Source organism: Adiantum capillus-veneris, chromosome 30 (genome assembly GCF_014529385.1).
Source record: "Adiantum capillus-veneris isolate H3 chromosome 30, ASM1452938v2, whole genome shotgun sequence".
In the NCBI taxonomy this organism is placed as follows: domain Eukaryota; kingdom Viridiplantae; phylum Streptophyta; class Polypodiopsida; order Polypodiales; family Pteridaceae; genus Adiantum; species Adiantum capillus-veneris.
The window spans coordinates 75,696,107-75,710,656 of NC_140960.1; the positions used below are offsets into that span (position 1 = coordinate 75,696,107).

The 14,550-nt window shown below is 47.6% G+C and overlaps 1 protein-coding gene across 1 annotated transcript in view; it reads right to left on the reverse strand.

Moving 5' to 3' along the window:
• LOC147418229 (phytyl ester synthase 1, chloroplastic-like) overlaps nucleotides 1-14,550 on the reverse strand; it is a 177,919-nt gene that overhangs the window by 44,687 nt on the left and 118,682 nt on the right. The window contains exon 7 of the mRNA XM_086506917.1: nucleotides 10,250-10,371. Coding sequence (XP_086363043.1) covers nucleotides 10,250-10,371 — 122 coding nt within the window. The remainder of the gene's footprint in view (nucleotides 1-10,249; nucleotides 10,372-14,550) is intronic.

Sequence of the window (14,550 nt, forward strand, 5' to 3'; positions counted from 1 at the left end):
TGGGATATTCTGGCTTTATACAGGACAGTGATGGGGCGGGTCAAACTACTGAGGAAATGTCTGACATGGTCCACTCCACTATTGGAGTGAAGCAGGGATGCCCCCTATCTCCGACTCTTTTCGGGATGTATGTGGATGAGTTTTCAGACTATGTAGCATCAGGGAGACAGAGGGGCTCAGCTAGCAGGGACATGGATTCCGTTGCTACTATATGTTGATGATATTGTGTTGATTTCTGACTCCTTAGAGGGGATGGAGCGTCATTTAGATGCTTTGCATACATTTGCTCGTGATAGTGGATTGTCTGTCAAACTGGGGAAAACCAAGGTAATTATGTTCAACACCACACCACAGTGGGTCACGAGGTGAGCACCCACATTTACGTATGGTCAGGAGACTGTGGAGTACATAGATGCCTATACTTATCTTGGGGTAGTCTTCGATGGACCGGTGTTTTCACTAAGGAGAGCATCAAAGACTAGACTGACGAGAGCATATGCAGCCTTGGGAGGACTAGAGAGGATGTGTTCGCAGGTTCAGTTTCAGGAACCGTGAACAAAGCTTTAGCTTTTTGACACTCTAATGACTTCAGCTATGCTCTATGGAGTTCAGGTATGGGGACCCTTAGTAGACCATCATGGGAGATCTGGCAACACAGATGGATGGAGATGTATGGAGAGGCCTCTGGTCTCTATGATTGCTCGGATGATTCGGGCTAAGGCCTCAGTGCCGCATGAGATTATCCGAGCCGACCGAGCTAGCCCCCCCCCTCTCATGGTGGAGGCATTGACTAGATCAGTATCCTTTATAAACGGTTTATGGGATCTCCCCAGGGACAGATACGCTCGGCTTGCCTTGGAGTCATCTCAACAACTAACACTACAAGGCGATACAGCATGTTGGTATGGACATATGACAGCATGGTTTCAGTCACATGGTTTCAACATGGATAGATTGCCTCCGTTTCAATACTCCCTGGATGCACCCTCCCTGTCTCTCACACGGACAGAGATCAATAGACTCATACGCGAAGATCTGATTTAGCTAGATACCAAGAGCACATGGATAGAGCCGACACAGGAGTTGGGCACGAAGATGGCCTTCTATAGAGAGCATCTTCTCCAACTCACGGAGGACGGTTTTGTGACTAGGCCTGCATACACACTTATCTCATGGGATACGATGCGCTATTGGGCAGATACGCACATCACATCAGCTCCAAATCGAGACTGGCCGATTTCGAGGGGTGCGAGCAGGGGCCAGGATATGTCACCTATGTCACTTAGAGCCAGAGACAAAGCTGCACTACATGTCATTGCCCGGCGTACTATGAGATACGTGGCCGCTTCCACCGCTTCCACTGTCATGAGATACGAGGATCAGAGATGTCTCGGATTGTTCCTGCTAGAGCTGCACAGACTTAGGGAGAGCTTGCCGAGGCATAGTCACAAGGGAAAGACAGCCTTAGAGACCAGTCACAGATTTCTTTACACCAGCCAGGGGAGAGCCAGAGGAGCAATCATCATAGTAGATCTCAGAGCCCACCCACACTAGAGGTACGTTGCTTGACCGAGCCACTGAGCTAGGCAAATCTAGATGCCCGTGACCTCGGGGGGTCTCCCACCATCGACGAAGGCTGCAACAAAAGATACAGATCACTGTAGCTCGACATGCAAGACGCCCAACCATAGTACTGACCATGGAGGAGGTTGATGAGATTCGACATCGACGACTGAATGACCTATGAGACCAACTGATTACAATGATGAGTCTAGTACCAAGTCTGGGTACAAACAAAGAAAACTACAAACTAAGAACTGAGATAGGAGTGCTACCGTCTCCTATGGGTGGCTGGTAGGCTGAGCAATGGTATCATGCCACAAAGGTACAAAGTGGGGGTAAGTGTCACCATGATACAATATAGCAATAGCATGAAGCCTATCCTAATCGAAACTTTGGGTGTCATGCTAGAATCCTATGGATCCTCTGCCGCAATCTACGCCAGTGTTGCGTGGCTCCCCTCCTCAGTCGCGGTCGTCTCGATCTCCCCAACTCTATAGCTCAGTCAATGAGAGTACCGCCGGTGTGTGTATGGGTGGGAACCAAGCTCTGTGATGGTGTCCCCTCTTCCTCTATGGTACTCAGACTCAAGAAATCTGAGATGTGTCTCTGGGGCTGTCTCTATCTATACCTTCTGTCTCTGTCATTTCATTTCTCTCTCTCCCTCTCTCTCGCTGGCGGATGAGATCCGCTAGTGATCGATGCTCGATTTCTTGTGACTTGTGATTTAGCTATCCCAGCTAGCTTGTTAGTTCACACCTACCAGTTTAGGATCCCAAAGTACTTTTATTCTATCATTTTGTCATTTCATTTTGATACTCTGACTTTGTATCAGATTCACCACATTGTAACGCTTTGGTCTCATAGGTCATTTTGGCCTTTTGAAGACGTTAATATAACATTTCATCTCTCTCTCTCTCTCTCTCTCTCTCTCTCTCTCTCTCTCTCTCTCTCTCTCTCTCTCTCTCTCTCTCTCTCTCTCTCTCTCTCTCTCACAGTGTTGATTTGGGGGATTATGGCTTTATACAGATCAGTGATGGGACATGTACGCACCCCAGAGGGGATATCTGACTTAGTTCACTCCACTATCGGGGTGAAACAGGGTTGCCCATTGTCTCCTACTCTATTTGGTATGTATGTTGATGAGGTGTCTGATTACATTGACAGAGAGGGTGATAGAGGTGCCCAGCTGGCAGGGACGTGGATCCCATTGTTGTTATATGCTGATGATATTGTCTTGATCTCTGACTCACCAGAGGGTATGCAGCGACAGTTGGATGCATTACACAGTTTTGCAGAGGATAGTGGATTGTCTGTAAACCTTGGTAAAACCAAGGTCATGGTGTTTAACACCACACCGCAGTGGATCAGGAGATCGGCACCGACCTTCACGTATGGTCAAGAGATTGTGGAGTATACAGATGCATACACTTACCTTGGGATAGTCTTCACTGGGCCGAGGTTTTCTTTGGGGAGAGCAGCAGAGACTAGACTGACCAGAGCTTATGCGGCCTTGGGAGGCTTGGAGAGGATGTGTTCGCAGGTTCAGTTCCAGGAACCTCGGACAAAGTTATGGCTCTTTGATACTTTAGTAGCCTCAGCTATGATGTATGGGGTACAGGTTTGGGGACCTTCTGTAGGCCAGGATGGTTGGAGACGTATGGAGAGGCCCTTGGTATCTATGATCTCCCGATTGATTAGAGCCAAGGCCTCCGTACCTCACGCGATCATTCGAGCAGAGCTAGCTGCCCCCCCCATGGAGATTGAGGCGCTTACCAGATCAGTGTCCTTTGTGCACAGCCTATGGGATACTACTAGAGACAGATATGCTAGACTGGCCCTTGAGTCTTCCAGACAGTTAGCTCTACAGGGGGACACTTCATGCTGGTATGCACAGATGACTTCATGGTTTCAGACGCATGGCTTCACCATGGACAGGTTGCCCCCTTTCCAGTATTCTCTTCAGGCACCCTCGTTGTCTCTTACACGGGTGGAGATCACTAGACTCATTCGTCAGGACCTGATCCAGCTCGACACCAGGAGGACATGGATAGAGCCGCCTCAGGAGTTGAGCACGAAGATGGCTTTCTATAGAGAGCATCTTCTCCACCTCACAGGAGATGGGTTTGTGATTCGACCCAGCTACATGAACACACATATGTCTCATGGTTTGCGTTGTGCCATTGGTCAGATACGCACATCCTCACATCAGCTCGAGATTGAGACTGGTAGATTCAGAGGGATACCAGCAGACAGCAGGATATGCCGATTATGCCAGAGAGAGCCAGAGACAGAGTTGCACTACATATGTCATTGCACAGTGTTCTATGAGATACGGGGGCGTTTCCACTGCTTATTCAGAGAGGGTTTTGGTCCTCTATCTAGGGTCATGAGTTATGAGGATCAGAGATGTCTTGGACTATATCTACTTGAGTTACACAGGTATAGAGACACTTTACTGGGGAGAGCTAGAGAGAGGCAGTCCCAGAGACACATTACAGATTTCTTTTCACTAGATATGGGACAGCCAGAGGAGCAGCCACCACTGCAGAGCTCGTCCCACACTCATTCGACCACTACTGGCACTCTCATCGACCGAGCATTGGAGCTACAGAGATACAGACGACCGCGACTGAGGAGAGGAGCTACACAGCATCGACGGAGACTACAACAGAAGATTCGAGCCATACTCTCTCGACATCCAGAGTGCAGATGAGGATGGATCCTCACCATTTCTTCTATCTTTGTGTCACACACTGTTACATCCAGTTTACCGGGTACCTATTGTATCAGCTGCTACACCCACGTAGTTTTAGATTGTAGTAGTAGTAGTAGTATTTTGTTCCACTTCTAGTTCTTTTCTAGTTCTTTTGTACCCAGACATGGTATTAGATTCACTATTTTGTAACTGATTGGTCTCATAGGTCATTTTGGCCTTTTGAAGACGTTAATATAACATTTCTCTCTCTCTCTCTCTCTCTCTCTCTCTCTCTCTCTCTCTCTCTCTCTCTCTCTCTCTCTCTCTCGTACTCTGGTTTGTGTAGAGTAGCGTTGCAGCACGAGGACAAGACGCGTCCAGACTCCACTTCTTGTGGCGCAGAAGTGCGAAAAAGGCTACAGCTCGTACTACAACCTACGGGACTACATATGTTGAGGTTCTCAACTTCTCACAGCTTCTCATGCGGCTCTTGGCTATGGCTATATCTAGCAGATTGAATATTACAGGCAGAAAAGCTTCCGTGCCCACAACCAGCCATTGTGGTCTCCCCTGCGCCCCCCCCCCCCTCTCTCTCTCTCTCTCTCTCTCTCTCTCTCTCTCTCTCTCTCTCTCTCTCTCTCTCTCTCTCTCGTACTCTATCGCGTTTTATTTTTTCTTTTGCCTATCGTGCTCTCTCTCTCAACCCTATTGCACTCTCTCTATCGCTCTCTCTTTAATTTAATTTTTTAACCTTTAAACCTTTTTTAACCTTTGAAATTTTTGCCTTTTTGCCTACTCTCTCCCTCTCAACTCTATCGTGCTGCCCTCTGCAGCCCGGTCCCGCCCCGCCTGCTATCCCCCCCCCCCTCCCTACCGCGCCCTCTGCTCGCCCTCCCCGAGTGGCCCATGCCCCTCACGTTCCCCCACTCGCTCAGCTACCACGCTCGGCTGCTAGTGTGGATGCACACGTGCGCTTAGTGGCTCTTTTTTCGAACGGCGATCAAGCATGAGGAAGCTGAACAATAAAGCCGACCCCCTAGAGGATGCCATTCAAAAGTGCAAAGAGGAAATGACAGAGACCATTACCAAGATGAACTGCAATCTCTTGGGCACAATAAAAATGCTCGAAGGACGCGTGCTGATCCAAGAGAGCAAGATAAATACACTCGAAGACCGAGTGACGACTCAGGATGAAGAGATTGCGTCACTCAAGAAAGATCTCGCCGAAGCACGATCAAGAAACACACTGGAAGAGGGCGAACTGCAATCCTCAGTAATCGAAGAAATCAACACGATCAAGGAGCAAGTGCAGGCCATCAAAGAGGGAGAAGAGCAACACAAAGAGATGACGACTTCTTGGGCGGACGTTCTTACGAAAACTCAACAGAAGGCGGATGAAGCCGAGAAATGGATCAAGGTGCCCAAGAAAGGAAAAGGCAAGGAGATAACGTCCACGTCCACACCCACTATCATTAATCAGACACTAGACGAGGAGCAAAGAAGACGGGTGCGTGCTTTACATGTGAGAATTTGCGGTCTTAAAGACAAAGGCAATGTGAACGAAGAGGTAAAAGAACTCATGGCCTTGATGGGGGTTCATGAGCGGACGCACACAAGAGCATGGAGAGTGGGCAACATAAAGAAAAATGGACGCAGTGGGGAAACCTCAAAAGAAAGAGCACTCATCCTTCGTTTTCCCTCCATGGAAGCGAAGAAGTCCTTCTTGAAGAAAAGACCAACTCTTAAAGAGACGGGCATCTTTCTCAGGGATGATCTTACCCTCTCGCAGATCGCTCATATGCAAGAAGTAATGCCGGAGATTAGAGCAGCAAGGGGAAAAGGGAAGATTGCCTTTTACCGAGATAGAAGAGTGGTAATACTAGAGCAACGCTCCACATGACGGTGCCAGACTTATGGGACCACACTCAAAGTGGCTGCTTGGAACTGTAATGGATCTATGCATCTTGATGTGGGTGCTTTTGAGGATAGTTTTACAGGAAGAGACGTCATCTTTTACTGTGAGACACACCAGGCCCCTGGGCAATCCATGCCTCACATCAGTGGATACAGGTGGGAGACAGCTTACAGAAAGGAGACATGCTCAGAGCACAGAGGACGGGGCTCGGGGGGGAGTGGCAGTGTTATTTAGAGAGGATCTGCAGCCATTGATACATATAGCCCGTAGGGATGAACAGGCTAGGTACATGTGGGTGAGATTAAAAGCAGAGACAGGCAGACATCTCTACATTGCTATTTGCTACTTTCCCCCGAGTACATCAGTCTATGCATCACCTAGACGACAGTCCCCTTTTTCTATTTTGGATGATGACATATGGGACTTCTCTAGAGATGGTGACATTATCATTCTAGGGGACTTCAATGCTAGGACTGCCCACCATCAGACAGTGTTTTATGATACTTCAGAGGAGATGCTGAGAGAGCTAGATGTTGTAGAGACAGGCCTGTCCAGACTATCACACGATGTGGAATATACTGAGTATGGGCGACACCTGATAGACATGGGCACCGCACATGGATTGGCCATCTTGAATGGCCTACAGAGGTTTCCTGCTGCGGGAGGTTTTACATGCTTCCCACACAGACATGAAGCCAGCACAGTGGACTATGTCATGGCACAACCGAATCTCATCTCTAGTATCCACGATCTCACAGTTGGGCCCAGACCCCGGCCGGGGTGGCAGTGGATCATGCTCTGTGTCGATGACCATCTCCTTCCAATTCAGTGTAGCACACAGCCCCTACTCGCTACACCTTCACACGGGAAACGGATTATGTATACATAGACGGGATCTACAGACGCCTATGCATCGAGGACCCGGGGCGACCTCTGGAGGAGCTAACTACTACACTGACACAGACATTACATGATGCAGCAGCAGAGGCATACCCACACACCCAGCCTGAGCAGAGACGCCGATCAGGGAGCATGCCTCAGAATAGCTGGTACGATGAGGAGTGTCGCTAGACTAGAGCTAGACTTCAGAGGGAGGTGCTTTTGGGGGACGTCACTCACAGATTGACTTCCGACGCTTGGTGCGGCGAAAAAAGAGGGCTTTTTTGGCTCGACTCGAGCAGGATCTATACCAAGCTATTCTTGAGTCAGGACTCGCGTGAGGCGTGGCGGCTCTTTCATGAGCAGTCCCCCCCCCCCCCCCCCCTCCTTGCAGTTACCTCCACAGAGACCTGGGGTCAGTACGCATCATCTTTGTACACAGTTCCTGGACAGCCGCCCCTTCCCAACCCCCCCCATCCATGCCCACACACGTGCTTTTTTCACCGCTGAGATGATGAAGAAAGCCATTGATGAGGACTGGCAGAGCATATGATCATGATGGCTTAGTCGCTGAGCATTTCATGCATGCCAAAGACCTACTAGCAGAGCTTCCAGCAGTTATGTTTAACCGTGCCATGTGTGAGGGCCTACCAGACACTTGGAGCCTATCTACGATTGTACCTATCTTCAAGCCAGGAGACCCCATGGAGCCTGGGAATTATCGCACTATCATGATTGGACACACACTGGCACGGTTGTATGCATCCATTCTTAAGCCACAGCTGAGTAGATGGGCAGAGAGGGAAGGAATGCGTGCAGCTGGGCAGGCACGGTTCAAGAGAGGCTTCTCTACTCTTGATCATATCTTGACACTCAGGGCCATCATCGACGAGGGCAGATCTCATGGGAGACAGATCTATTGTAGCTTTGTGGACTTCTGCAAAGCTTTTGACACAGTACCCAGAGCTAGATTGATGCGCAGATTACAGGAGATGGGAGTACCCACAAAGCTCATTTGGGGGATCATGGCATTGTACAGATCAGTAGTAGGGCATGTACGCACCCCCGAGGGACTTTCTACACCAGTTCACTCCACTATTGGGGTGAAGCAGGGCTGCCCGCTCTCTCCTACTCTTTTCGGTATGTATGTGGATGAGGTTTCTGACTACATTGAGAGCGATGGTGATAGAGGTGCACAGTTGGCAGGGACATGGATTCCAATTTTGTTATATGCTGATGATATTGTGTTGATCTCCAAATCTCCAGAAGGAATGCAACGTCAATTGGATGCTTTGTATAGGTTTGCCCATGAAAGTGGTTTGTCTGTCAACCTTGGTAAAACCAAGGTTACCACCCCACAGTGGATCACGAGGTCAGCACCTACATTCACATACGGCCAGAAGACTGTGGAGTACACAGATGCTTACACTTACCTTGGAGTGGTTTTTAGCAGACCTGCATTCTCACTCAAAAGAGCAGCACAGACCAGACTGACTAGAGCCCACGCAGCATTGGGTAGATTGAAGAGGATGTGTTCGCAGGTTCAGTTTCAGGAGCCCCGGACGAAGCTCTGGCTCTTCAACACTTTGGTGGCTTCTGCATTGCTCTATGGAGCTGAGATATGGGGACCTTCATTGGATCACCACGGGGGGCCGGGTCGCACTGATGGATGGGGGAACATGGAGAAACCTCTCGTCTCTATGATCTCGCGGCTCATTAGAGCCAAGGCATCAGTACCACGGGCCATTATCCGAGCAGAGCTAGCGCCCCCCCCCCCCCACTGGTGGTTGAGGGCCGAGGCGCTCACCAGATCATTCTCCTTCATAAACCGCACATGGGAACTTCCTAGAGACAGATATGCTCGCATAGCACTTGAGTCCTCTCGACAGTTAGCCATGCAAGGAGATACAGCATGCTGGTATGGGGAGATGGCATCATGGTTTCAGGCGCATGGGTTCAGCATAGACAGGCTGCCACCATTCCAATACTCATTGGATGCACCATCTCTCACTCTTACACAGTCAGAGATCACCAAGCTCATCCGCCAAGACCTGACCCAGCTAGACACCAGGAGGACATGGATACAGCCAGCACAGGAATTGGGCACGAAGATGGCTTTCTATAGAGACCATCTTCTCCAGCTTACGGAATGGGTTTGTGACGAGACCCAGATACATGGACACCCACTTGTCTCATGGGATACGATGTGCTATTGGCCAGTTACGCACATCTTCTCACCAGCTACGGATTGAGACTGGGAGATACAACGGAGTACCAGCAGAGGCCAGGACATGCCCCTTGTGTGACATGGAGCCTGAGACAGAGTTGCACTACACATGCCGCTGCCCCGTCTACTACGAGATTCGAGGCCGCTTCCTTTGCTTGTTCAGAGAGGGTTTTGGACCACTCTCAAGAGTCATGGGATACGAGGATCAGAGATGCCTGGGTTTGTTCTTGCTCGAGCTGCGCAGACACAGAGATAGCCTGATGAGTGGCGAGGCTAGCCAGTCTCAAAGACGGATCACAGACTTCTTCAGAGCAGACACGGGATAGTCGCAGGAGCCACTCCCACAGCAAGCTCCCTCTCGTCTCACACCAGAGGCACACTGATCGACCGAGTTACTGAACTGGGGAATCCAGGCGCCCACGACTGCGGAGGACTACACAGCATCGACGGAGGCTACGTCAGAAGATTCGGAGCACTCAGGCCAGGCATGCACGACGCCCGGTCAGACTACTAACCATGGAGGAGATTGATGAGATCCGCCAACGACCGATGCTAGATCTCCGGTGATTCAGCTATCCTAGCAAGCCGCCCATTTTGCTTAGTTCACATCGACCAACCTAGGATCCCATAATATATATCTTTGTTTTGTATCGTTGTTATTTTGTTACTCTGACTTTGTATCAGATCCACCACCTTGTAACTTTCTGGTCTCATAGGTTACTTTGGCCTTTTGAAGATGTTAATATGACATTTCATTTCATTTCTCTCTCTCTCTCTGTGTGAAAAGTTACTTGCTCTCCAATTTAAAGCATTTTTTTCCCACCCATTTGCAATTTTATTGACAGATTGAGCTGATTTCTACTGGTTTAAGATGCTGAAATACAAAGCACTTATGATTGTGTTTTGAAACATCATTACTAATCCATGTGACACGTCCATGATTGATGAAATTAGTCCCTGAAAGGATTACCTGGCTAGAATCAGCACCTCTACTTTCACAGCATGTAGGCGAGAGTTAGCGTAGGATGCAGCTTCTTTCAGGAGTTTCAGCTTCCATTTCAAAAGATCCCTTGGTAATATATCTGCAATAGTCTGCACCAAATTCTGATTAGTCATGGGAAATCAAAAGCATATGCAGATATTTAACATATTCAAGAATTCACTGAAGTGCAGACCAATCACAGTCAGTGTATGCAGCCATATAAACGTTAGTAAATTAGCACGTTGTCCAAATTCTGTATTTATGTCTGCTATAAGAAGCCTGAACTAGAAAATGGTGGACAACAATGTGGTGCAAATCACAAAGGCAGCAATAACATATCGGATAGCACTTGTAAAGATGCCTTGTATTTGAGCAAGGGATGTCCAGGAGTTTGAATATTGTCCACACATCCGATAACATAGTCACGGTCAGAGACTACAGAGATTCCTACAGAGGCTCATTTACGATACAAAGAGAAGATAGGGAGCAGCAGATAGTGGGGAGAAAAGGGATGGTGCAATGCCAGGAAGGCGCTGCTGCAAATCAGCATAACTCCTAGCAAAGGCACCAGTGAGCAGCTGGTGAAGACAAATAGGGAGTTCCTGGTGGGCGGGCATAACAGGGGGCATGCAATGTTGTGGCGGAAGCGTCATGGGTTGCCAAGAGGTTGCTAAGATACTCGTTTCTACAACACCTCAATAAATCTAAGGAATGTTTTGATATGCTTTTGGAAGTCCCACATACATATAAATCATGCATGGAAGTGTGCATATGTTGTGGCTGCCGGGTATCACTATGCATGGTGAAAGCTGCATGAGTAGTTTATTTTATGCTGTTTTTGTTCATGGGAGTGTGTGGGCATAAAAAATGATGGAGTAAATCGACAACCTGAGACAAAGTGAGTCCTTTATTAGTTTTTGGTAGTGAGTATTGTGGGGTTTTTGGGGAAGAGCAAGAGGGGAAATCAGCCCTAGCTGCAGTGAAGGGTAGAGGTTTTTGGAAGCAGAGGAGCTGGCGTTGCAATTTGTGGGGCCTTTAGAGTTGTGTTGGGGGTGTTTCTCTCTTCTCTGAACTGATGGATGAGAATTTTCTCCTCTGCAATTGAGCCTCTCTTCATACATGGTTTGATTTGTGGAATCTATGTTGTGTATTGCTCTCTGTACCACTCCTAGTCAAGGGTAGGGTTTGTGCATAGGAACCCTATTTGGTGTGTGGAAGAGCTGATGTTTTCCCATGTTTTGTACCTCTGTTTCAGAGTTCTCTCTTAGTTTTTCCCCGAAGTAAAGTTGGTGTTTTAATATGTGATGAATTGGGTTTAATTTGCTACAATTCTACGCATAATTGTGAGGTCTTTGAAGCCACTTCTGGTGAATTGTGTTCATAAGGGTTTCCCTGAGACCCAAAGTAGCACTTAAAATTTCATCATATGGGCTCAGTGTTATGCTTCAATATTGAGGTTTCTTGGTGATTTGAGCTATTGAATGCATCAGAGAAGCTACAAGTTACAACTGTGCATAGGGCTCCTAGTTCTAGTTCTACCTATTTAAGTGTAGGTGTGTGTAGTTTTGTGTTTTTGGTGGCTTTATGGTAAGAGGAGACCATAATTTATTCTCTGCTATGAGTGGCATCTCCCATCCTCTTCAATTTTCGGTTTTTGGTGGTGTTGTAGAGGCCATCCTTTACACAGTATCAGCCTTCTGATTGGAGCTGATTCACACACTCAAAGGACGATACAATAGCATCAAAGCCAACTCCGAAAGGGTTGAGAGAAGGCCCCAGGCATTCATTAAGATGTGCTGGCCATGACCTTTCTTCACCGTGAATCATGATGTTCAATGGCATTACAGGACACCTTTTTGTGGCTCTTGCCCCCTTTTATTTTGTTATTTGTCCGCTTGTACATCGTTCACTCATTTTGAGAGCCTCCCCCCTTCTCCTCCTTTAATGTACAGAGTACACACTTGATAGGGGAAAAGTAGCCCATTGGGTAGTTTAAAGCTAATAGAAGGATCCTCTTTAGCAGGTTTTAAAATTGATAGAAGGATCTTCTTTTGCAAAAATAAAAGACCTATTAGAAAGATATTACCAAGAAATTTTAAAAAGGTATTCTTGATGCATCAAAATTGACTAGGGCATTGTAAAGGAAATACTGGGTAGCCCACACAAAGCAATACACAATAGCCAGACCCAATGGAAGATGCGAGAAAGAATAAGCACAATAACAAAGATGAGTTCTCAAGACACATAAACACACGTTTCAAATCAGTAGTTCTATTTTGTATGTGTCTGTGTGAATCTACATCTAGGGATTCTAAACATTGGTTTGTGAACATATGCCACAACGGAGGATTAACCTATGCTGGATTGTGCACAATCAAAAAGGGGTAAGTATACCAGTTTTGGAGTGTTGTAATGGACATTAAAGAGTTTTTAAATTTTGACCATCTTTTTCAATTATGTACGGCTCCCCATGCCGTGAATCCCGCCGGGGTTCCGGCCAGGTTTCATGTGTGGCTCGGCTCAGATGTGGGTCCTTTCCAGTTCAATTCCAGCTCTGCTCTTTCTCCTTTCTTCCCATCCAATCCGGTCATGCCACATCATCACTTTGTGACAGCCGAATTGTCTCATGCATGGCTTCAACGTGCCATGTGGACATGCTACAACGGCCAAGAGATTAGGTAAGCCTAGGGGATCTGCTAGCACCACCTTTGTGAGCCTGTGTGTAAGATTTTCATGTCCCGACAGATCCATTAGAGCAATTAGAACCCCTGCATAACACGTTTTCCATAATGGCTTGTACAAGGAGCATCCGGCTGTTCGGGCCGTTTCCCTGGCATTTGGTGGCATTGACATGTAGCCTAGGAGTAGTATGACGCGTGGTGCCTCTGTCACTGACACATTTCTCTCCTTTTGTGCATTCCATTATACAAACTTGGATCTAGGAGTTGTCTCTACTTAGCACAGTAGCTCTAGGGGTTGGCTCAAGAAGCAGGGACATGGTCGTCGTGTACTACTCTGATTGATGGGCAAAAGATGGCTCGAATCTAGTGACGGTAAGGAAGTTGTAAGCAAGCTGCTCTCGATTGTGGATGCTTCGTTCTAGAAATGGCAATAACCCTTTCCAATATAACGCCTTTTGAGCGGCGCCTATGAAAGGTTAGGAAGTAGAGGCTCATGGAGCTGTAAAACTGGCTAAAAAAAGTTTGCAAGGACTCTCTGCATTCTGTTGGCATCATGAGCCAGCCATGTTCCCATCCCTCAAGCAAGTCTCTCTGTGACGCTTGAGCTCCACTAAAGAGAGCCTAAGCCACCTCTGATCCTCAAAGACATGATTCGACACAATGGCCCGAAGCCTTCGTACCTTCCCCTAAACAGTACAACGGCATATATAGTGCTCTACCTCCACTGCTGATGACACATCTGGCATTTGTGATTCAGAATTCTCCCATGATGTGCCCTGATATCTACCTGTCTCCAATCTAGAGCCTGTGAGGAGGCACATATCTCTCCAATAGCATTCCTAATATCTTGTGAGTGGTGTGTATCCATGTAAGTAGGGCGTCTAATAAAACAGTCCTTTGAGTGTGTCGAAAATGTCTCAAAAAGTGAGCCATTTCATCCTCGATGCATATGAGGCCCTGATCCATGTCCACTTCAGATGTAGTTTCGAGATAACCATCCAAATGACACATTTTAAATCTATCCATCTTTAAGAGGGCAGCCAATAACATCCATAACAAGGCACACAAACTAGCAGAGCAAAGCATTGCAACTAATTGAGGGTTCATCCCCACCAGGAATGAGAAGTTTTTTCTTAATTGAGTTGTTTAAACTTTAAGTAGCTCCTACCTAAAGGCAAGAGGCAGTAGCTAGAGTCCAGTGATAAGTAGACTTGGAAAGCACAGCTAGCACAACTATCATTGCACACTCTTTACTTCCAAATGTACGTTGTTTCCTATTCTTGAAGTTTTGCCACTTCCTTGCTTCTCTGATTATGCTTGCTTAAAGGGGCCTCAGCTTCCAAAGGTGATGGTTTGTATTTGGGAGAAGAGCAAAAGCTAATTCCAGAAGAAGTTTCTTGCAGGTCTAACCACTTGAAGCCATTGGTTTGAGGTCCATCATCATCTGCATTTTCAGCCCTGCCTGTGTTTTGGCAGCCAAACCTGCGTTTTTGCCGCCAGCTTTCCGCCCTTGTTTCCTCTCACATCGGGAGCGCAAATCAACCCCAGATCTACCCCTTGGTGGCCATCAGCAATCCCTCATCGAGACCGCTCCATTGGTGTATCGAA